The 24,931-nt window shown below is 40.7% G+C and overlaps 1 protein-coding gene across 2 annotated transcripts in view; it reads right to left on the minus strand.

Annotated features, from left to right (window-relative positions):
* Positions 1 to 24,931, minus strand: part of LOC113931120 (myomegalin) — a 44,953-nt gene that overhangs the window by 7,619 nt on the left and 12,403 nt on the right. For both annotated transcript variants that reach the window (XM_027608918.2, XM_027608912.2), the window contains exons 2-5: positions 13,263 to 13,480; positions 2,433 to 2,668; positions 1,315 to 1,366; positions 302 to 489 (exon numbers count right to left, since the gene is read on the minus strand). In XM_027608918.2, coding sequence (XP_027464719.1) covers positions 302 to 489; positions 1,315 to 1,366; positions 2,433 to 2,668; positions 13,263 to 13,381 — 595 coding nt within the window. In that variant the 5' untranslated portion in view covers positions 13,382 to 13,480. The remainder of the gene's footprint in view (positions 1 to 301; positions 490 to 1,314; positions 1,367 to 2,432; positions 2,669 to 13,262; positions 13,481 to 24,931) is intronic.

Raw genomic sequence — 24,931 nt, forward strand, 5'->3', positions numbered from 1 at the left:
CATGATTGGGTTGCAGTGATGAGGGAGCGTTTGCTCCTTCTCCTTCCCAACTCATGACTCCTCCCCTCAAGTCCAACACCATGTACGTGCCAGAGGGGGTCTGGTGGCTGAGGCCGTGTGGGTCTAGGAATGGAAAAGAGCTACCTGACCCCTTTGGGGCCTATGCTTGGCGCTGAGTCCTGGGCCCAGGCTCTACCAGGGACATCACAGTGGATCTGCAGGGCCTGGTTGCAAAGATACCTACTCTTGGTGTAGACAAAGGAGCAAGCACTTAGCAACTGGACACGGTAAGGGTACTCACTGGCCACATCCACTGAAGGGCGTTCTTCTTGCTCTTCATGAAGCGGGGAGATGCTGCTGGAGGACATATGGGGGGCAGACTGGCCATGGTTGCTGGAGTGGATCTGAGGCAGAGTATGGGGCTGGGCCTCCTGCCTGGTCCTTAGGACTTCTGTCACTTTACCCTTCTTATGCATTTCCCTTAAGAGACTGGTGGGGTAAGAAAGAGGAAAAATAAAGGTCACCTGAATGACACGGCTGTAATGATCTGGTGGCTCACAGGACAAGTCAAGGAGACTGTTCCTTCGGAGGAGAAGCCAAACAGTTGGTTTCTGTCTGGGGGTGGAGAGTGGGGGCTAGGGGAAAACAACAGCTGCGCAGTGCCTTGGCCACAAACATCCTGAGGAAGAGAGAAGACCCATTCAGCCCTTTCAATAATGCTCCTGGCTCCTTCACAAGACAACCAGATGTCCTTGAGAGTTCAGCCGACTCCGTGACTATGATGCGTTCAGTAGTATGTGCTGTCGCCTATTTAAAACTGCTTCCCGAGGCAATGTGGTCTCCCAGGTGTCTTGTAGTTTTTAGACCTCCTTCCCAAAGTACTGTCATACAGTATAAGTCTTTTTCTTTTTTTTTTGCGAGGAAAATTTGCCAGATATTTAACATCTGCCAGCACCTCTGGGGTCACCATTGAAGAAACCAGATACAATCTCACTCTGGTCTTTAAAGATCTAGGGGAAATCAGAGGGGGCCCCTGGGGATACAGGAGACTCCTAAGACTGAATAGTTAGGTTAGAGCAGCTTGTATTGCTAAATTGGGGAACTAATATGAGAATGGGACCAAAACAATAATAAATTAAAAAAAATAGGAAACAAGACCACTTCATCACTAGGGACACATACTGATTTGATGTTATAATTAGCCATTTGCTTTTTGTGGGGTGTGAAAACTCCTGCTTCTTTGAGCTTCTGTCCCTTGCTTCTAAATCCTTCACCACATTATATGTTTCACAGCCCCTGAAAGTTGGGAGTTACCTGAGGGTCCGCAGCATCTGTCTTGCTTGATTCTTCTCACTTGTACAGTCGCCTGAAAACCAGATTCAAAAAGGACGAGTTATAATTTAAGTAGGTCTCATTCCTCAGATTACAGACAGACACTGAATTTTCTCTGGGATCAGATGTGACTGCTTGATTTTCCAGTCCAGGATGCTCTGAATTTTCTCAGGAGACGTTGGATTGAGACTTTGGAGAACTTGCCTGGCAGGCTTTCCTGAGCCCGCGACAGAGATCATCATCTCTACTTGCTCTGTCCTGGGTCAGAGTCAAAAGCTAAAAATGTCTCTTTTCCTACAGGCCATGAGACACTTGTCTCAACCGGAGCCTCCAAGTCCTGCCACAAAGCTGGTTCCTGGTCCCACATCTGTGTGCCCTTGTCACAGCTTTCATGCAGAACCTACTCCTGTCTCTGTAGAGGTGACAGGCCTCCCTGTCCTACCTCTGAGGTAGGCCACAGAGTGGCCTCAAGCGTGCTCTTACTATGTGCCCTCAGGTGCTCTAGGGAATATTCTATGAAAAAGGCACCTGAAATAACTAACTTTCCCACCACCAGTAGTAGTATATACAGTGTCTAAACCATGCCCAAATCAGCATGATTCTTTTATCATTTTTTTGAAATGCACTGATTAATACTGTTGATTTGATCCTTAGAACAATCATGCTGGTATTATTTGACCTAATTTTTTTAGGTGAGGAAACAGAAATCAAGAGAAGCATGAACGTGGCCAGAGCTAGTGACAAACACATACAGGCTAGGGCCAGGGTCTCCAGATCCTAATTCAGGGCTCTGTTCACAGCAACCACCTGCCCCCATTAGTTTCAGAGAAATGCTATCACTCCCCCAGAGATGCCTTTTGCCCTAGCGACCATATTCCCTGAGAGATAAAGGAGCTGGTCATCATCCTGGCATCCCCATTCCTGTGTGCTTCTCCTCATAGTTCCTCACCAGCCAGTCCTGACTCCACCGTGGTTCCAAGATGGTGACTACAAAGCAGGAAGTCGGATTGAAAAATCACTTGTAGGTGAATGTGGGCTTGTCTGAGCCTTGGGTCCTTGGGAGGAACTGAAGGTCCTCCTGAGCCCTGGGGCCAGCTTACCTGTGCTGAATTTGCTAGTAAGGCTCTCTGCCAGTTGGCTCCCCTTGGTCAGCTGCTCACGGAAGTGCTCTTCCATGTAGCGGTCAACTCTGCTGCTGCTAAGGAGCTCCTCAAAGGTTCTCACCGTATTCCTGACATGCTGGATGAGAAGGGAAGAGAAAGCCCTCCCCATCCTCATCTTTTGCCTCAGGTGGGTCAACTCTCGAGCCTGATCCTGGATCAAGGAATGGTATTTCCTAAAGTGGGAAAGAAACAGTAAGTAGGGAAAGAGGTGACATCATGATAGGGTATGGTAGTTCAGCAGAAGGCACTTGAGAGAACCTCACCACAAAATCCCCTACACTGAATTATATAGCACGTGTTTCATGACTCGAATGTGGTAAAGGGAATGAAGGAAGGGAAACACGGCTTTCTTCTGCTTGGAAGACCCCTTCTAAACGTGTCTTTCCCCAGCCCCATACTTCTGAAAATGGAACCAGACTTTCTTCTCTAGTTCTGCTTTAAAATCTGCTCCCGGTCGCTCTCTTCAGTTTATAAACCATCTCAATACAGTAAACAAAGCCAGGCGTTAACTGGAAAGTTGAAAGGAAAACCATCATGTGAGGAAAAAAACCACTGTTCTAGGCAGCAGCATTCTTCTCTCACCAGGACGGACCTATCTGCGTCTTTCCTGTAGAGAGCCAAGGCTCCACTGGTGGGACATCTTCAAGCTCCTTTAATTTAACCACTGTATTCTGCCACTTCTATATGCTCCCATGTAATGAACCAGCACAGTGTTTTGCTCAGAGAGTTCAGAAGAATGATCTGAAAAATGATCTCCAAAAAATGATGTGAACTAATTTAGTGTCCCATAATATCCTGGCCAACATGACGACTATTTGTTACAGAGGAGAGTGGAAGAGGAGGTTTTGGGTCATCTTGTTCCTGAGAGAGGCAACGTGGCTGGCTGGCTGGAGCAGGGAGCAACAGGCCCAGATTGTAGCCCCAGTGTGTTCTACCTTCCCGCTGCAAACTTGGGAAGTCATTGTCTACTTTGTGCCTCAGTTTCTTCATCTGCAAAGTGAGGGTAAAATGACTACTTTGCCTTTTTAGAAATGTGATCAGGATTGAACTTTATTTTAAATGTTGGGATGAGTAGAGCAATGCCAGTAAAGCATTTGTCTTATCAGAAAGAGGACAGATCATCACTCATGACTGGTAATGGTGAATGCATCCGACCAACTTGACATCCTCTGTGCTTCTGTAGGTGTGCCAGAGTGGACCCCGTGGCTTCCGATTTCACCAGCTTCCCTTGGAGACTTTGAGCCAGCAGGGATCACAAGGGCTAGCTGTTTCCTGAGAAGCTGAAATTTGCCTGAGGCCCCAAGGTACTGGTCTAGGACAGGTAATCCAGGCGTTAGAAGGAGCCAGAATGGGGATCAGGACAAGTCTTTCCCCAGGTAGCATCAGATCCTATTTGAACCTTTTAGACCATGCTATACTTTATTCATATTTCTGACCAACATTTCTCATATCATAGGCAGCTGCCGGTTCCTAGACTAAGAGCTCTTGCAGAGCTGGTAGTATTTTAGTCATCTTATGTACACCGCCAAACCCAAAAGAGGATCTCAGTAAACATTTTTTCCAATTATGGGAAACAGAATCCTTACAAACCTCCACTCATCTCTCACTGTGTTCCTGCCCTAAATGTCCTCTCAGGGATCCTATGCATTTTCCATTGATGCAGAAAACCCTTGCCCCTAAGAAAGATCCTCTACTCACTTGGGGAGCTCTATGAAATGGGAATGTCCTCAGACTTGCAGGATATTGTCAATCCTGGGCCCCTGACATTGCCTAGTTAGCTTCTCCACTCTATGCACAACACTCAAGAACCTCTTCTTTGGAAAACAAACATGAGGAAGCATTTACTGAAGTTAAATGGGCTTTACAGAATCCTGCCTTGGGACTTCCTGACTATCCTAAACCTTTATGTTGTTTGTTCAGGAAGGTAATAATCATGTTTGGGGAGTCCTTACTCAAAAAAATGAGGGGAAAAATAGGTCTACAGCCTATTATTGCTTACAGTTGCATCCAAAGGCCAGGACATACCCAAATTGTTCAGGGAAATGAATTAAATTTACAGGTTCCTTACGCTGTAGAAAGTTTGCCAAACACTGAGCATACACACCATTTCTCAGCTAGTAGACAACATTTTGTGAGATTCTACTCTTGCCTCCTCAGTATTCTTTCCTGCATTTCTTTTTTTTTTTTTTTAAGATTTTTTTTATTTGAGAGAGAGAGCACAAGCAGGGGCAGTGGCAGTGGGAGAGGGAGAAAGAAGCAGGCTCCTCGCTGAGCAGGGAGCTGGATTCCTGCAACTCTTTAAATTCTGCTACCCTCCTAACAGAGGAGAGACTCATAACTGTTGACTACGTCTCCTCAAATCAAATTCCTAGGTTAGATTTACAAGAAACCCCATTAGCCAATCCAGATTTAGTACTCTGTGTTGATGTCTCCTCTGCCAAAAATTCTGAAGGAAAATATCAAGCCGTCACTCAACAACATGAGTTTTTAGGAAGAGGAGCCCTTTCTTTACTTAATTCAGCCCAACCTGCAGAGTTGTTCGCTCTCATTGGAGCCTGTAAACTGACAAAAGAAAAAACGGTAAATACTTACACCAATAGCAGGTATGCCTTCAGAGTAGTTCATGACTTTGGTATGCTCTGAAAACAAAGATTTTTTTTTCCTTCCAAGTAATCTCTACACCCAACGTGGGGCTCAAACCCACAACCCCCAACACTGAGCCAGCCAACTGCCCCTGGAAAGAAAGATTTTCAAAATCAAGTGGTACACCTATAAAATAGAAGCTCAGGTTGCTGACCTCCTCTCTACATTATTATTATCCTCATTAGTTGTTATCATAGAAATTGAGGCTCATACCCTCCCATCAGACCCTGACTACCAGGGAAATGCAATGGTTAACTTTCATGCTAAGGCTCCTACTCAAGAGATTCCTAATGTACCAAAACTTTAAATAAACTCCATAAAATGGCCAAGGGATAGATATTAAACCTTTTGATAAAGGCATTTTCCTGAATTTCCACAATCTATGGCCCACTGTACATACAAATCAGATTACTTAAGACAATTTGTGTAACAGGCAAAAAATTGTATCACAAAAGTGGCACCAAGAAGGATGCAAATTTATCGTAAGAAGAGGACTTTGGAAGGCACATGTGACTGGAGGGTCCTTCTTGAATCCTTCAGTTACCACTCTTGCAAGCGCTTCAAGTGACTACCCACCATGGAACTGACTAAATGTCTCAAATTATGAAAAAATAATCGTGGGTGATTGCTCTCAACTAGCATGATGAGTTTATAATTAATGTTTAACCTGTCAATCATATAACCTGGGTAAAATCATTAAACTAACCCTAGGGGCTGCTCCCCCATATCTGGACCATTTGAACATTTTCAATTATACTTTTTCAATTCTCTCCTTCTATGGGCTATCAATATGTACTTGTGGTGGTATGTTTATTTTCTATATGGGTACAAGCATTCCCATGTGGGCAAGCTTATGACACCACAGTAGCAGAGAAATTACTAGAAAATGTTTTCCATTTTGGGGAATCTCAAATGAAATTTCAAGTGATAAAGGGCTCACTTTAACTGGACAGATTATAAAACAATTAAACAAGGTTATTCCAACATTATGGCACTATCATTGTCTCTATCATCCTCGGTCTTTAGGGGAGGTTGAATGTACCAATGATATTCTAAGATTAAAACTGGCAAAAGTGACTGAAACCACAGGAGTACCTTGGCCTAAAGTGTTACCCTTAGCCCTTAAGACAAAGAAGTCGACACCTTTTGGGAAACATAAATTAACACCTTATGAATTTATCACTAGGCAACTCATGCCTTTGATGATAGAACCCCATGCACATCCTGCTCTGGTAAATTCTATTATGACACAATACTTTAAAGTATGGATGCAATGTTCAAAAGCTTATATTCAATAGGTCAAGGAGGCTTTTAGAGACCCTCTGCCTGATGAAAACTTCATACTTCCTACACTGGAACCTAGAGACTGTGTGTTCTGAAAGAGATATCAGTGAAAAATAACACTTATACCTCGATGAAAAGGGCTCTACCAGGCTCTATTTTTTCACACAGCAGTTAAATTATAGGGTATTGACCTTTGGGTCCATGTCTCTCTACTAAAGAGAACCCCCTTGCTCCTCAATTCTTGGGCTTGTCAACCTATGGCTAACTTAAAATTAAGGATTTTTCAGGAAAAACAAACAAACAAAACTTCCCTCGAAGCAGAAAACAAGGCAAATTGGATAGCTTACACCGAAGACCACAGAAAAAGATTCTGCTAGATCCCTTATCTTTTTCCAGGACTCATTTTTATAACAATTAATGTGATATTACTGCTTTACAAACTGACACAAAACATTCACAGTCATGTTCCTTTTTCTGTTAGGGATTTTCTCTCCCCACTAAGGCCTCCCATTCAATGCATACCCTCCTTTACTAAGCAAAATGATTGTTGGTTATGTACCCACTTACATGCTCAGGAAGACTCCAGTTAATATTAGAACCTGCTCCTATACATGCTTGGATGACAGGAAAATGACTTTACAAAAAGGTTTGGTAACCATCTCTTGGCCATTTAACTAATACTTATGGCCAACTAATCTGGTACTGGGAGGAAGCTTGAAAGCCATAGGATAGCCCATAACCACTGCAAACTTCATTTCTGGGAATCTGTCCCTATACATAGAAAACTTTGTACAGACATGGTACTGGACCTATTTTAAGGCATGTTCTAGACTCATTCTATAATCACACACTTTGGTTTGATTCAAATGATGGAGACTGGGCTTCTATATATAACAACACAGGTTTTAAAATAGATAAGGACAATGATATTTTGATTATGCTTTTAGGAAAATTACTGAATCCAAACTTAACTTGGCTTATTCTGCAAAAAAAGTAAATATTACCTTGGGTCACTTCTTGCATATGTCTCTGAAAATCATGGATGAAGAATTCAAGCTGTCCCCCCAAATTGGCATGAGGTGGTAACTTTTAACCAACCCTCAATCATTAGGAAAACTCTAATGATATAATCAGTCATTGAAACTAACAAACAACCTCTGCATTCTCACTATATAAGCTGTCTTATAACAATATATCTCTGAGCCTCATTCCACTGTCAATTTGAGAGCTCCCAGGTATAAACTATTTTTATGTGCACAAAAAACTCTGACTAATATTTTAGTGATCTAGTGGTTTCAGTCTTGCTATTTCTAGATTTCTGACACTTAATTTCCTGTAACTTCTTTCACAACAACTTTGGTTACCCCCCATCACTTCTCCCCTAAGAGTAAGAACTCTTTTTTTCCAACCAAGAAGATGCTCCTCCCATCTGTTCTCTCAGCTCTGAGATCTCAGGATATAATGTTGGCACAGTGTTTCTTGCAAAATATACATACATGCACGCACACACATGGACATAGCTGTGCATCAGGGGCCACGGCTTGGTCCTGGCTGCAACTACTAAGTTAATAGACCTTTTAACGTCCCAGTCCATCAAGATGTAGAAAATACTAGTGCAGGAAGGGGCCTCATCTTATCTTACAGATGAAGGCACTGAGACCCACAAAGAGTAAGAAATATATCTGATATATGTGAATAATATCTCAAAAAAGCTGGAATGGGGAGAAATATACCTGAGCTCCCATCATTAGTTGGTGGAAAAACCATTATTAAAAAATTTTGGCTCCAAACTCTCACTATCAGTACCATCAGTATCCTCTTGCTCTGAGTTTCAGGGGTCTCTGAGATAAACAAGGCTATTCTACTTTTAAGACAAGGCCTTTTTCTGGAATACATTTATTATTCTGGATTCTAATAGGTCTATTATTTATTCTCAGCCAGTTTCCCAATAATAAATAATATTTATCACAATGACAGTTAAAATGTATTTAGGTAGGGGCGCCTGGGTGGCTCAGTCAGTTAAACATCTGACTCTTGATTTCGGTTCAGGTCATGATCTCAGGGTCATGAGATTGAGCCTTGCATTGGGCTCCACTCTGAGTATGGAACCTGCCTAAGATTCTCTCTCTCTCCCCCTCCTTCTGCCCCTACCCCCACCCCCTGCTCATGCATGCTCTCTCTCAAAAACAATTTTTTAAGGTAATTTCATTTAAAAAATATGGTTATTTGAAAAGGTCAATAAAATCAATAAGCCTCTAGCCAGACTAAGAAAAAAAGGGAGAAGACACAAATTACTAATACCAGAAATAAAAGAGAGGATCACTATAGAGCTGATGGACACTAAAAGGATAATAAAGAAATACTACGAACAACTCTATGCCCACAAATTTGATAACCTAGATGAAATGGTCCAGTTCCTTGAAAAACACAATCTGCCAAAGTGCACACAGGAAGAAATAAACAATCTGAATAGACCTATGTCTATTAGAGACACTGAATCAATAATTATTAACCTTCCCGGGATGCCTGGGTGGCTCAGTCGGTTAAGCATCGGACTCTTGATCTTAGCTCAGGTGTTAATCTCAGGGTTGTGAGTTCAAGCCCCACGTTGGACTCCATGCTGGGTATGGAGCTTACTTTAAAAAATAAATAAAAATTTAAAAAAATAATTAATAACCTTCCAAAACAGAAAGCACCAGGTCCAGATGAGTTCACAGTAAATTCTACCAAATGTTTAAGAAAAATATTATACCAATTCTCTACAGTCTTTCTACAGAAGATAGAAGCAGAGGAGATACTTTCCAACTCATTCTATGAGGTTAACATTGCCCTAATATCAAAACCAGATGAAGAAAAAAAACCCTTATAGAACAATATCTCTCATGAACACAGACACAAAAATCTTCAGCAAAACATTAGTAAATTGAATCCAACAATGTATGAGATGAATTATACAACACACCAAGTGAGATTTATTCCAGATAATGTAGAGCTGATTTCCATATTTGAAAATCAATTGATGTAATTCATCACATCAACAGGCTAATGAAGAAAAATCACATAATAGGTGCAGAAAAAGCATTTGACAAAATCCAATACCCATTCATGATTGAAAAAAAAAAAAAGAAAACCTTTTGGCAAACTAGGAATACAGGGGAAAATTTCCTCAACTTGATAAAAAAATATTTACAAAAAACATACAGCTAGCATCATACTTAGTAGTAAGAAACTAGAAGTTTTACACTCAGATCAGAAACAAGGTGAGAGTGTCCCCTCTCACTACTCCTTTTAAACATTACATTGGAAATCCTAGATTATGCAATAAGACACACAAAAAAAGGAAATAAAAGGTTTATAGATCGGAAAGGAAGAAATAAAACTGTCTTTGTTTGCAAATGACACAATTGTCTATGCAGAAAATCTGAAAGGATTGACAAAAAACTCTTGGAACTATAAAGTGATTAAGAAGTCAGGTTGCAGAATATAAGGTTAATATACAAAAATCAGTTGCTTTCTTATCTACCAGCAATGATCAAGTGGAATTTGAAACTGAAAACAATACCATTTACATTAGCATCTCCCAAATGGCATACTTATTTAAAAATCTAGCAAAATATGTACAAGATCTATGTAAGGAAAATGACAAAACACCGATGAAAGAAAAGTAAAAAGAACTAAGTAAGTGGAGAGATATTCCATGTTCATGAGTAGGAAGATCCAATATTGTCAGATGTCAGTTCTTCCCAACTTCATGCAAAGATTCAAAGCAATCCCAATCAAAATCCCAGCAAGTTATTTTGTGGATATTGATAAACCAATTCTAAGGTTTATGGAGAGAGGCAAAAGAACCAGAATAGCCAAAGAGAAGAACAAATTCAGAGGACTGACACTACTGACTTCAAGACTTATTATAAAGTTATTAGTAATCAAGAAAGTGTGATATTGGTAAAAGAATGAACAAACCAATGGAACAGAATAGACAGCCCAGAAACAGACCCACAAAAATATAGTTGATCTTTGAGAAAGGAGCAAAGGCAACACAAAAATTAGCTCAAAATACATCACAGACCTAAATGTTAAACACATAATATAAACCTCCTAGAAGATAAAAAAGCAGAAAGTTTAAATGATCTTGAGTTTGGTGAAGACTTTTTAGATACAAATACTAAAAGCACAATCCATAGAAGAAACAATAATCTGGACTTGATTATAATTAAAAACTTTGGCTCTGCAAAAGACATGGTCAAGAGCATAAGAATCACAAACACGGAGAAAATATTTACAAAAGACATATCTGATAAAGGACTATTAGCAAAAATATACAAAGAACCCCCCAAACTCAACAAAAAGAAAATGAATGGGGCACCTGGGTGGCTCAGTCAGTTAAGCATCTGCGTTTGGCTCAGGTCATGACCTCAGAGTCCTGGGATTGAGCCCTGCGTTGGGCTCCTTGCTCAGCGGGGAGCCGAGGAGCCTCCTTCTCCTTCTCCCTCTGCCCCTCCCCACCTCATGTTTTCTCTCTCTCTCTCAAATAAATAAAATCTTTTAAATAAAGAAAATGAACAATCCAATCAAATAATGGGAAAAAGACCTGAGCAGACATCAAAGAAGATACACAAATGGCAAATAAGCATATGAAAAGATGCTCAACATCATAGGTCATTATGGAATTGCAAATTAAAACAATGAGATACCACATATTAGAATGGTAAAAATCTAGAACATTGATAACACCGTATACTAGTGAGGATGTGGAGCAACAGATTCCCTCATCATTGTTGGTGGGAATGCAGAATGCTACAGCCACTTGGGAAGACAGTTTTGTGGTTTCTTACAAAACTAAACATGCGGGCGCCTGGGTGGCTCAGTTGGTTAAGCGACTGCCTTCAGCTCAGGTCATGATTCTGGAGTCCCGGGATCGAGTCCCGCATTGGGCTCCCTGCTCGGCGAGGGGCCTGCTTCTCCCTCTAACCCTCCCCGCTCTCATGTACTCTCTCTCTCTTTCTCACTCTCTCAAAAATAAATAAATCTTAAGGAAAAAAAAAACTAAACATGCTGTTATCTTATGATCCAGCAATTGTGTTTCTCACTATTTACTCAAATGAGCTGAAAATTTACATCTACATAAAAATCTGCACACAATGCTTGTAGCAGCTTTATTCATAATTGCCAAAATTTTGGCAGCAACCAAGATGTCCTTCAGTAGGTGAATTTATAAACTGGTACATCAGAAAATGTAATATTATTTAACACTAAAGAAAAAGGAGCAATCAAGAATGAGAAGACATGAAGGAAACTTAAATGTTTATTACTAAATGAAAGAAACCATCTGAAAACGCTACCTAGTGTATGATTGCAACATTCTGGAAAAGGCAAAACTGTACAGACAGTAAAAAGATCAGTGGTTGCCAGGGATTAAAAAGGAAGGAGAAATGAGTAGGCAGAGCACAGAGTATTTTTTAGGGCAATGAAGAGTCATTCTATATATTACTATAATGGTGGATACGTATCATTATACTTTTGTCAAAAATATAAAAGAATGTACAACACCAAGAATGAATCCTAATGTAAACTATGGACTTTGAGTGATAATGATGTGTTGATGTACGTTCATTGATTGTAACAAATATACCACTCTGGGACAGCATGTTGATATCGGGGGCGGAGGCTATGCATGGGCAGGGATGGGGCAGGGACAGCGGATACCGGGAAACTTTGTAGCTTCCATTCAATTTTGTTCTGAATTTAAAACTGCTCTAAAAACAGTCTTTTTTTTAAAAAAAAGGGATATTCATATGAATATAAATTTTTTTAAAGATTTTATTTATTTATTTGACAGAGACAGTGAGAGAGGGAACACAAACAGGGGAAGTGGGAGAGGGAGAAGCAGGCTTCCTGCAGAGTAGGGATCCCCGACGTGGGGCTCGATCCCAGGACCCTGGGATCATGACCTGAGCCGAAGGCAGATGCTTAACGACTGAGCCACCCAGGCGCCCCTGAATATAAAATTTTTTAAATGTATTTGACAAAGCGGGTGTAGGCTTTGTGGATTAAGAGTCCAAGATTCTAATATTACTTCTGCCAAAGGCTGCAACTTTGATTAAGCAACTGTATCTTTGGGCCTGAATGTTTTCTGGTCAGAAATGAGGAAAGAAAATGAACTGATTCTAAGATTATTTTAGCTCTAACATTCTGCTCTGGGTCAGTGAAATTTAAGTGGTACATATCGACAGTGACCCAGTGGAGCATGAAGCAGAATTTTATCACCTTCAGAGGTGTGCCCCAACTTCTAAGCAAGTGAGTTATGATGTGGTATGTCAGTAACTGGTGTTCACAGGTAAATGTATAATGGATAAACTCCATATTAATGCCTTCAAAAAGTTGTAAGCAAACAGCCATTAAAAACACTGATAAATGTAGCCAACAGGCTGTTACTTGGCAATTTTGTAAGCTTATTTTAAGAACTGAGCTTATCAAAATTGCCATTCCAGAAACAAGGGACAATCTGATTGTCCTGAAATCTCCTGAGGTAACAGGAGATTCTTAGGTGCTCTCATCAATGCAGAAAAGAGACATTACTAATGTGACTGGCAGAGTTCTATGAAATGCCAAACACCATGAAGATGATATATTTGGTGAGTATATGCATTGTTATTTAGAATAAAACCAAATTTCTCTGAATATAAAAGTAACTGATAATAAAAACACTCTAGGTTTTTCTCTAAAGAATTTCCAAGAATGTCTTATGAGAAAGCCCTATAATTAAACTACAGAGCCTGGATGCAGACCCCGAAGCTGCTGTGAGAGCCCTGATTTAATTCTGACAGTGGAATCTCTTACCTGCTGTGGGACACAGAGGCCGACCCTGCCTCCTCAGGCTGAGTCTGCTGCCCATCCACTCTCCTCTCAGCAGGTTCCCTCTCTAGGGGCTGCTGCATTCCAGCTTTTAGTTGGAGCATTTTCTCATGAAGAACCCTCTTCCTGCTTCCTTTAAAAGGAAAGATGGAAGAGAAATGTGTCTGGGTATCCACAATGTCCAGGCTTTCCTCCAAAGCTACCTAGAGGAATCAAAACAAAAATATGGTTTATAAAGTTGGATTACTAAATAGGATCCCTTAGGAGCATAAAGGAGGGGGGGAACCTACCAAGAGGTAAAGAATGAAACCTACAACGTGCCCCCTTGAAGAGCCATGAGGGCCCTGATGACCCATTGGGTTGGAGGAAGGATACAGCAAGTAGGGGGAGATGGTGCTATGAGGAGAAACAGGAGGGTCCAGAGGTCTTTTAGGTTAAAACAAACAAACAAGTAAACAATGAAATAAACAAACAAGGGGCACCTGGGTAGCTCAGTCGGTTAAGTGTGCCTTCGCTCAGGTCATGCTCTCAGGGTCCTGGAATGGAGTCCCACATCAGGCTCTCTGCTCAGCGGGGAGTCTGCTTCTCCTCTCACTCTCCCTCTGTGCTCCCCTACCCTTCCCTCAAACAAATAAAATCTCAAAAAAAGAAAAACAAATGAAGTCAAATGGGCTTTAAACTGGAGTAAGAATATTTTTTTTTAAGATTTTATTTCTTTATTCAGAGAGAGCGCACGCATGCACGCATACGCACATGAGTCGGGGGAGCGGCAGAGGAAGAGGGAGAAAGAGAACCTCAAGCAGACTCCGTGCAGAGCACAGCGTCCAACATGGGCCTCAATCCCATGACCCTGAGGTCATGACCTGAGCCAAAATCGAGTCAGTCACTTAACTGACTGAACCACTCAGATGCCCCAAGAGTTGAGTATTTTTATTCTTAGAGTTGAGATGAAGTTTCCTGGGCGTGTTCCTTCAGAAATCAGAAAGCCTTTTTATCACCCACAGGTTTTGAGAGTCATGAAGGCAGAAACAAAGTTTGAGATACCAGAGGTCAAATCCGAAGTCACTGGGACATCAACAATAGTGCCATGGGAAGAACTCAGGGTTCCATGTCTCAAGTTGTAATCACAGAATTAGAATGTTGGTCACTACAGACCCTGAGAAAGCTCTGCCTTCTGAGGGCCTGCCATACACAACACAAGGCTGCCTGTTTCTCCCTAAATCTCTATCAATGGAGAACCCCTCTCTTACCAGTTTTTTTTAAGCTTTTATTTATTTATCTGAGAGAGAGAAAGAGAGCAACAGAGCAAGAGATGGGGCATGAGCAGGGGGAGAGGCAGAGGGTAAAGCAGGCTTCCCGCTGAGTAGGGATCCTGATTAATGGCTCAATCCCAGGACCCCAGGGTCATGACCTGAGTCGAAGGTAGACGCTTTAACCCTGACCTACCCAGGCACCCGTCTTACCAGCCAATTTTAATATCTGGGTACTCTTTTACTGATACTACCAATCAAAAATTTTAAAGTAATCTCTATACCCAATGTGGGGCTCAAACTCACCACCACAAGATCAAGAGTCTCAATCTTGCTTTTGTACAGAAAAAAATCAAAACAATATTTTCTCAACATATTTATTTTCTTGAAGATAGTTGCAATAAGGGGCACCTGGGTGGCTCAGTTAGTTAAGCAACTGCCTTTGGCTCAGGTCATGATCCTGGAGTCCTGGGATCGAGTCCCGCATCGGGCTCCCTGCTCAGCAGGGAGTCCTCTTCTTCCTCTGACCCTCCCCCTTCTCACGTGCTCTCTCTCTCTCTCTCTTTCTCTCTCTCAAATAAATAAATAAAATCTTTAAAAAAAAAAGATAGTTGCAATAAAAACAATTCTTCTGGCTTTTCCTTCATCAATTTTTTTAAAGCCTCTAGTGATTCTTTCTTTCTTTCTTTTTTTTTTTTAGGGGGGGAGGGGAGCAGAGGGAGAGAGAGAATCTTAAGTACGCTCCACACCCAGCACAAAGCCTGATGCAGGGCGCAATCTCATGACGCTGAAATCATGACCTGAGTCAAAATCAAGAGTTGCACACTTAACCAACTGAGCCACCCAGGCACCTCAAAGCCTCTAGTGATTCTTACTGTTCCTCTTTGGGAACTGTCCAGATTTTACCCCCTAGACCCTCTCAAGAGCATAGTGACCAAAAACTAGAGTATAATGACTAATAAATTTAGCATAATGATGTCTTGCTTTTTCACTCCATAATAATTAATATATCTCAATGCAATGCTGAATTTCTTTCCCTTGCATTAGGAAAACTTGTAGGGGTTTCATTTAACAAGAAGTCATCTTAACCTTTCAAACTCCCTATTTCACCCAACTTGTAGATTATTGTTCCTGCGCTGCTTAAAAAAAAAAAAACTCAATCAACATTATACTCTGCTAATGTGTGTTTTGCATTTCATTCTGGCTCTACAAGTTACTTTCCACTTTGTCAAAGTCCTTAAAATAATTTATCTCTTTGCATATGGATACTCAATGTGGTGCTGATTTATATATCTAATAGATTTATTTATTCTTTCACTCAGGTCTCAACAGTTACCTGGGCTGCCAAAAAGCCATTGAAAATGGCCTATGACAGAGTCCAGTAAAATCTAGTTGATGGAATGGAGCGGATGGATGGCAAGTACAAGCAATAGTTTGGTCACAGCAACTGAGATTGTGAAGAGAATCACAAACACAACACAAACATAACACAAACACAAACATTGCTTCCCACCTCCTGGGCCTCCATTTCGCTGGTGTGTTGGTAAGTGTCTAACAACAAATACTCTAGGGGATAAAACTCTGATTTGTAGCATTTGCCTATCTCTGTGGGGTAAATACTGTCACTGTGGCCAATTTTAAGCTACCAATGAGACATCACTGAATATAGACTTGGAATATGATATAGTATTTTTACTATATAAGTACCACCTTATATCCATTAGGATGGTTCCTATTTAAAAAACCAAAATAACAAAATAACAAGTGTTGTCAAGGATGTGGAGAAATTGGGACGCTTGTGCACTGTTGGGAATGTAAAATGGTGTGGCCCCTATGGAAAACTGTATAACAGTGCCTCAAAAAATTAAAAACAGAATTATCATACAATCCAGCAATTCTACTTTTGGGTGTATACCCAAAAGAATTGAAAGGAGGGACTCAGAGATATTTGTACACCCATGTTCATAACAACATTATTTCCTGTAACTAACCAACTGTGGCATATTTAACCACAATTAAAAAAAATACAATACACACAAATAACCTCAAGAGCATAGATAATAGTAAAACGTAAAATAATTAGGAAGTGATGTGTTTTGGGTATTTATTTTGTTTTTGATATTATTTATTTATTTATTTTAAGATTTTATTTATTTATTTGAGAGAGAGAGAATGAGAGAGAGAGCATGAGAGGGGGGAGGGTCAGAGGGAGAAGCTGACTCCCTGCCGAGCAGGGATCCCGATATGGGACTCGATCCCGGGACTGTGGAACTTGATCCCGGGACTCCAGGATCACGACCTGAGCTGAAGGCAGTCGCTTAACCAGCTGAGCCACCCAGGCGCCCCTGATATAATTTATTTGTTAAGTTGATATACTTTAATTTTTTTTTAAAGATTTTATTTATTTATTTGAGAGAGAGAGACACAGCGAGAGAGGGAACACAAGCAGGGGGAGCGGGAGAGGGAGAAGCAGGCTTCCCTCAGAGCAGGGAGCCTGATGTGGGGCTCGATCTCAGGACCCTGGGATCATGACCTGAGCTGAAGGCAGACGCTTAACGACTGAGCCACCCAGGCGCCCCTACTTTAATTTTTAATAATGGCAGATTCCCGTGGATTTAACAGCCAACTTTGAGAGCTGGTGCTAGCTGGCTGCCTACTACTACTGACAGATTCCCATCTAGGGTTTAAGAGCCTAAGACTTGGGTGGGATGCCCTGGTTTACTGTCTCTGTGGCTCTGCTGTCAGGCTTGGATAGGCCAGTAGTAGAACCTTATTGGTGTGACAATGGCCATCTCCACACCTCTTTCAAAGGATTTGGAAGAAGATGAAGAAAGGTAGTTTGGAAAAACTAATTTTGAAAGTTGTTATTGCTGCCTAATCCTTCTCCTAACTCCTTATAGACTGTGTAATGATATTGCTGTGTGGTGTTAGTAGGACTGTAAGCTAGCACAACCACTTTGGAAAGATTTTTGGGAGTTCTTCATAAAGTTAAACATACACCTGTCCTATGACCCAGCAATAGTACTCCTATTTATTTCCCAAGAGAAATGAATGTATACATCCAAAAAGATTTCTACAAAATGATTACGGCAGTGTTAGTCATCCTAAGCAAAAACTAGAAACAATCCAAATGTCTATCAACAGGGGAACTGATATATTTTTATATTCTGTGGATTACTATTCAGCAATACACATGACCAAATGACATATGCTCACAATAACATGGACAAATCCCTCCAAAACAGTATGTTCAGCAAAGGATGCCTCTGCAAAAGGACGTTTTTGAATATCTAAAACAGCTTTAAAAAAATTTATTCATTCATTTGAGAGAGAGTGAGCAGGGGAGGGGCAGAGTGATGGGAGAGAGAGAACAGGGCCTATGCCCAGCCCAGAGCCTGATGCGAGGCTCGATCTCACAACCCTAGATCATGACCCTGAGATCATGACCTGAGTAGAAATCAAGAGTAAAATCTTAACTGACTGGACCACCCAGGCGCCCTTGAAACATAGTTATTTTAATGTTCCTGTGTGTTACTCATGTATGATTCCAGTTACATAAAGTCCCAGAACAGATGGAAGAGGCAAAAATGAGTTATAGTCTAGAAATCAGAAGAGTGGTGACTTCTTTGAAGTATTATGGCTGGAAACTTACATGAGGGAAACTTCCTGAGTTGATGTTCCATAAAGTTTGGTCTGGTTGATGGTTATAAGGGTGTATACATTTGTCGAGATTCATCAAATTGTACACTTTATATAGGTGTATTGTTTGTAAATCATAGCACAGTAACATATTGTTAACATAAGAACAAGATTGATTATATTTTTTAAATTGTTGAAATTATACAAAAATAATTGTTCAGCTTTTAGTTTTCTGATACCTATTTTTTTTTACTTTTATATCTTCTGTAAAATCTAAACAAAAGACTCTAATATAAATTAGAACTTTCATATTTTCTAGACTATGTTAGTGTTGGAGTAGGCAGTTATGTTCTCACAGGATACCTGGAGGCCAGCAAAGAGTAAGTCATGTCAGAGGCCTGTCCTGGCAGCACTCCACTGAAGCTGGATCAGACCAGGCAGGCCCAAGATGGTGGGTGCCAGGACAGGAAACCCCTGACCAAATAAGGATGAAAAGATGAGAAACCCTACTTGGAAGCAATCCCCACCCCAAGAAATGAATCTTCCATCCCCTACTTAACAACTGTCAATAAAAGATTGAAACCAAACCCCCAGGGTGCATAGCTGGAGCCCTCTCCCTCTCTCACCTTCCCTCTCCCTCTCTTTCTCTCTCTCTAGCTCACCTGCTCTATCTTGAGAGTGTATTTTTCACTTTAATAAACTTTCCTGCTTGTGTTACTCTTCTGTGTTGCAGGTCAGTCCTTGAATTCTTTCTTGAGACAAGACCAAGAACCTTCAGCGACACATTTGGGATGAGCTGGATCAAGGCCCCAGGGCCCCAGGGTCTCCCCAATTCATTTGGCAGCACTAGGACTTTACTGATATTAATTCCATTTACTCTCCTGCCTTTTGAGTTTTTGTCATTAATTTTATTTCAAAATATATTTAAATTACACAGACATTATTATTATTGCTTGGGACAGTAATATTTATTTGACTTGCTCACATACTTAACATATCCATTGCTCTTCATTCCTTCTTTCATTTCCATATTTCCCTTGGGATCACTTCCACCTGAGGAACTCTTTTGTATTTCCTTTTCTGAAGGTATTCTGCTTATCTGGAAAGGCCTTTATTTCACCTTTACTTTGAAAGATATTTTGTCAGGGATTAAATGTAGATTGAAAATTATAGTATTTTAGCCCTTTAATAATGAATATAACATAAGTTGTTTTCTTCCAGATGTTCCTATGACTTTTCTGTTTGCTTTTGATTAAAGAGAACAAAACAAGTTCTTTTGTTTTTAATCTTGTTTGAAATTGATAGATTTCTTGTACATTTGGCTTGATAGCTCATCAGTTATTTTTTAATTGACCATCACATTTTACAAAAGTGATTTTAATCCAATTTCCATCTCCTAATGGAAATACAGGTACATTAGCTCTTTAAAAACATGACATGTACTTTTTTTTATAAAGACTTTATTTATTTATTTGACAGAGAGAGACACAGCGAGAGAGGGAACACAAGCAGTGGGAGTGGGAGAGGGGGAAGCAGGCTTCCCGCTGAGCGGGGAGCCTGATGTGGGGCTCGATCCCAGGACCCTGGGATCATGACCTGAGCCAAAGGCAGATGCTTAAGGACTGAGCCACCCAGGCGCCCCATGACATGTACTTTTTTAAAAACTCTCCTCTCTGAAGTTCCCTTCCTTTTAGCTCTTATACATACTTCAACTAGATATTTTATACTTATTATTTTTCAATTACTAATTCCTCTTCAACTGGGTCCAAACTGCTGTTAAAACCGTATGTTGCTTTTTAAAATTCGTTATCACATATTTCTGTTCTAGGATTTCCATTTGAGTTTTCAATAGATTCCTAAGCTCCAGTGTAAATTTCTGTCTTGTCATCTATGTCCTCGAAACCCTAAAACATATATATTTTAGTGTTCCTGAGAAGTCCAATAGCTCAATCATGTTGTGAGTCAGTTTCTATTGTTTGCTCCCCGCCCCCGCTTGCTCTTATTTCTTTGTATTCCTGGAAAATATGATTGAATGATGGGCCTGATGTGTGAAAAACTATGGAGGCTTTGGATAATGTTATCTTTCGGGAGAGACAGAGGCAAATCATCTCAATTCATCTCATGATTAAGCTGTTTCAGTTTGTTTGCACTGATTGGAAGTCTCAGTCTAGATCTGGTTTTGCCTGCATTCTGAGGCAGTAGATCTTTAGGGCTGCTGTCTGAGAGGTTCCTTCTCTTTGGAAGGTCCTGAACTTCTATTTATATTTATTTCCTCTGCACCATGGTACCACTGAAACTGCTCTTCTTTCAGTCCCACTCAGCTTGCCTTCATAGCTTCTTCCCTGCGGGTAGCTAAATTTGCAAATGCCTTGAGGGTGTGAAAATTAGAAACGGGAAACCTCCAGATTCAGCCTCCTGGAGTGGAGAGATTCGTTAGGGGGAGGTATCACACCCTACTAAATCGCCGACCCAAGAGGAAGAGAAGGACCTCGCAAGTGGCTATTACTTTACTATCCCAGCAGGAGGAAGAGTAGAAAGATAGACTTTCTTCCTTCCCCAGCAGAAGTACAGCCAAAGCAAAACAGTCACAACTCAGCCAATGAAAAGCCACTATACTTTGAACTCCCAGTTTACTGCAGTAGACCTTTTTGTTTAGAACACCTACCCAACTTCCCCTTTTACTTTATAAAATAACTTTCTGCTTCTTTGTTGGGGGGACTTGCCAGTGGTTTTGCTATAGCTTGCTTGTGGATTGCAACTTTCTTCTATTCTCCAATAAACCCATCTTTTGTTGGTAAAATAACTGGCAGTTTTATTTTTAAGGTTAACAAGGGCGAAACCTTTACCAAGCATCCAGCTGACATCCCAGGGCGCTCCAGGATCTTGACTCCTCAAGTCCAAATAGCTGGACAGCCCTACAGGTCTTCCCAGCGCCCCCTCTTTGCTTCCCCCTATGGATTATTTAAAGTGTTGCTATTTTTTTCTGATTCTTAGTAGCTGCTTTCTCCCCAGCTTCTCAGTCTCTGATTCCTGCCCAGGCCAATGCCTTGAGGGGAAAAGGCAGAAATTTAGTTTCATTCCAATGAGCACCTCTCTTGCTGGCTCTCTGGGTCCTAGCTGCACTGGTGGCCTTCCAAAGACTTCAAACAATTCCTTTAAACCGGATTTTATCTACTTTTTTGCAGTGCATGGGCCGGTTTGCTACAGATACCCCTCATCACTGAAAGAGGAGGTCTACAAATTCTAGGTAAATTAAATTTTCCTCTTTTGATTTCTTAAAAACAACAAAAATAGATTACTGGTACATACTTGGACTTTTCCAAAAGTATTTGGGTAGTCTGTTATGTAAAATAACATTAAAATATTTTAAAAAGAAGTTAAATTGTAAATGTAAATTGGCATAAAGTATAATAGGTAATTTAATTCTCACTGCAGCAATTCAAAGTAAATACTATCTCTATTGTTATAGAGGAGGAAGCTGAAATGTAAAAAACTCAAAATTTGACTGACAGGCCAGAGCTAGTGGAAGAGGCAAGATCAAGCCAGTCTATCGTATGCCAAAGCCCCCAAATTCATGTTCTGTGAGACTTAAAATAGATGTTGGATTACAGTGCATGACAACACTGAAATGGGCTTCCACAGTTGGAGAGGAAGATGAGAGAATATTTTCCATCAGTCTCTGGTCAGGACCCTTCAGGGGTCTTTGCTGGGGAGGCAGAGGGGTTAGCACTGAAGCAGAGCTCATGAGCTTCCACAAGCATTCCTTTGTGGGCAGAGGCAGCCTTTAGAGTAACCTAGAGCAACGCTGGGGCTGGAATGATCAATGCAAGACCCTGGTCATGCCTGGTTTACCACTGCCCTGCAGTAGCCAGGGCATGGAATGGTTCCTCTCTACTAGCCCAGGGAAAACAGGAATGTCTTTCTCTCAAAGCTCAGGGACCACTTAGTGATCAGTATAGACCCCAAAGCTGCTGATACTAGGGATGAACTAAATCAACTAAAATCAATTTAATGGTGAGTGAGAAGTCAGGACTTTGAAATAAAAAATCTTATGTGCAACTGACTAACCTCATGAGCTAGGTCTGCAGTTTCCAATACGGTGGCCACTAGAAACATGTGGTAATTGAACATTTAAAATGTGGCTAGTGCTGAGAAACTGAATTTTATTTAGTTAATAATAATTAATTTAAATTTAAATAGCCACATGGGGCTAGTGGCTACAGTGCAGGACAGCACAGGTTACAGAATAATCATTTTACCATAAAATCATTTGCTTTATTTCCTTGTAGCAATAAACAGATTTAATAAGATCTTACACTCCAGAACAATTCTGAATGGCTTTCTCTATTTGCCTTGATAAAGCTGAATGTCAGTTCAGCCCCAGGGCCATCTCTCCTGCTGCCTCTGCTTCCTCATCAGATCCACACACTTTCCCCAAGGGACTGGGAGCCCCAGCCAGTCCTGCTCTCTCACAGGTGGGGTCTCGGTCCCTTGGCTAGTCACAGGTTCTACCCAGGTGGTGGCTTCACACCTTCCTCCGAACTAACTGATTTATATTGATGCAGCACTGTGTTGGCCCAAGTGTGAGGTGGTGGTCATTGCAGTTTTCCTGTTTTTGAAGGCCCCTGGGAAAAGAGAGTGCAAATCCAGGTTTGGTGGTGGGAGACCACATAAAGCTAGGCAATCTATGTTAATTAGGTGATTTAAGAATAAGACAGTCATGTCAGCCATTGTGGGTCAGTGGTAGAATTTTTGTCCCATGGCCAGAACACTGGATTTGATTCCCAAGAAGGGTGTTTACTGCATTTTGCAAAGCTAATCTCTCTATTGCACAGATAAGATTGCAGTGTAAGAATGGAAGTCACAGAACTAATGTCCTTAGAGGACAGAGGAGGATGAAGCTTTGTGGTAGGACTTGAATGGTGATGGAGAAGCAACCTTTAACAGGAGCCAAATGGCTGAGCCCAGGGAAGGTCTAGCACCTCAGGGGTTTTGACTCTATATACTATTTCCTCTTCATTCCCCAAGTCCCTCCTGTGAGCAAAAGAGTATCCTGGAGCAAAGCAAAAGCAAAATGGGTCTCCAAGACCCCTCAGAGGCAGGGGGCGAGGCACGAGGAGCAGAATGCAGAAGCAGAGGTTTAAACACAGAATTACAATCGATTTGTTAACCATACCAATAAAGACTGGAACTGTCTTTATTTAAGGACTAAGTTGTCTTCTAGTGGTTCAGGGGCTAAACTTTCCATGGAAGTGTGTCAATCTCAGAATATGATATATATACAGAGATTAATATAAAATTATATTTAAATATTAGTAGTAAGTAAGGGACTGTGAATGAGTTATCTCACATAAGTGTACTCAAAAAAGGGAGACAGTCATCAGAATGTTGTCAAATAAGTAGAAAGTGAAAAGTATAAAGACACCCAAAATATCATAATAAATACTTGGAACATATTTTGTGTTCTGGGAGGTTATTAATTGTTGATTCAATTTCTTTAATAGATATATGTCTATTCAGATTATCTATTTCTCCTTGTGTGTGTTTGGTAGATTATGTCTTTCAGGGAAGTGGTCCATTTCACCTGAGTTATCACATTTGTGGCCGTAGAGTTTTTCATAATATTCCTTTATTACCCTTTAATGTCCATGGGATCAGTACTGATGGCTTCTCTCATTTCTTAGATTAGTAATTTGTGCCTTTTCTCTTTCTTTTATTGGTTAGCTTGGTTAGAGGTTTATTAATTTTATTGATCTTTTCAAAGAGCCAGCTTTTGGCTTTGTTGTTTTTCTCTACTATTTTCCTGTTTTCAATTTCATTGACTTCTGCTCTAATGTTTATTATTTCTTTTCTTCTGCTTCCCTACGGTTTAATTTGTTCTTCTTTCTCTAGTTTCCTAAGGAGAACCTACTGTGCATCCTAGCCTAGGCTTTCCCAGGAGAATAAATTTCATTACCAGTTTGGCAAACCTTAGCTAATTAAGGAGCCTTTTAATGATATCTACTCAGTTATAAGAAATGTAAAGTACACTAAGCGTGCAGTTAAGAGTTCCTTGATTAATGCAAACCCACCTGAGTAACCACTACCCAGACTGAGGTACATTACATTTCCAGCTTCCTCATGCCTCCTCCCAGGCAACAGTCCACGGAGTTAGCCTTCCTTAAATTTCTATTACCATTCAGTTTTGCTTGTTCTTTGCTTTCACATAAATGGAATCAGAAAGTAAATACTCTGGGGCTTTGTGTGTGTTTGTGTGTGTGTGTGTGTGTGTGTGTGTGTGCGTGCACGTGCGCACATGCAAGCGCCCACGCGCAGGGGATAATCTGACTCCATTCACTCTAAACTATGGTATAGATGTATCCATATTTTTTCCATAGGTTTTTATTGTTGTGTATATTCCATCATATGATTATATCACAATTTATTTAGTCTGCTCTTGTTGCACATTTGATTTGTTTCCAAATTAGAGTCATTTGGAATAAAGCAATTATAAACATTATTTACATGCTTTTTGGTGAACATATGCATACCTTTCTCCAAAGCAGTGTTCTCCAATAGAAATTTAATGCTAGCCACAAAGTAATTTTATATTTTCTAGTAGCCACATTAAAAAGTAAAAAGGAATAGTGAAATAATTTTTAAAAGATTTTATTTATTAGAGAGAGAGAAAGAGAGAGAACGTGAGAGCATGAGTGGGGGAGGGGCAGAGAGAAAGGGAGAGGGAGAAGCAGACTCCCCACTGAACAGGGAGCCCCAACCCAGGGC

Source organism: Zalophus californianus, chromosome 4 (genome assembly GCF_009762305.2).
Source record: "Zalophus californianus isolate mZalCal1 chromosome 4, mZalCal1.pri.v2, whole genome shotgun sequence".
Lineage (NCBI taxonomy): Eukaryota > Metazoa > Chordata > Mammalia > Carnivora > Otariidae > Zalophus > Zalophus californianus.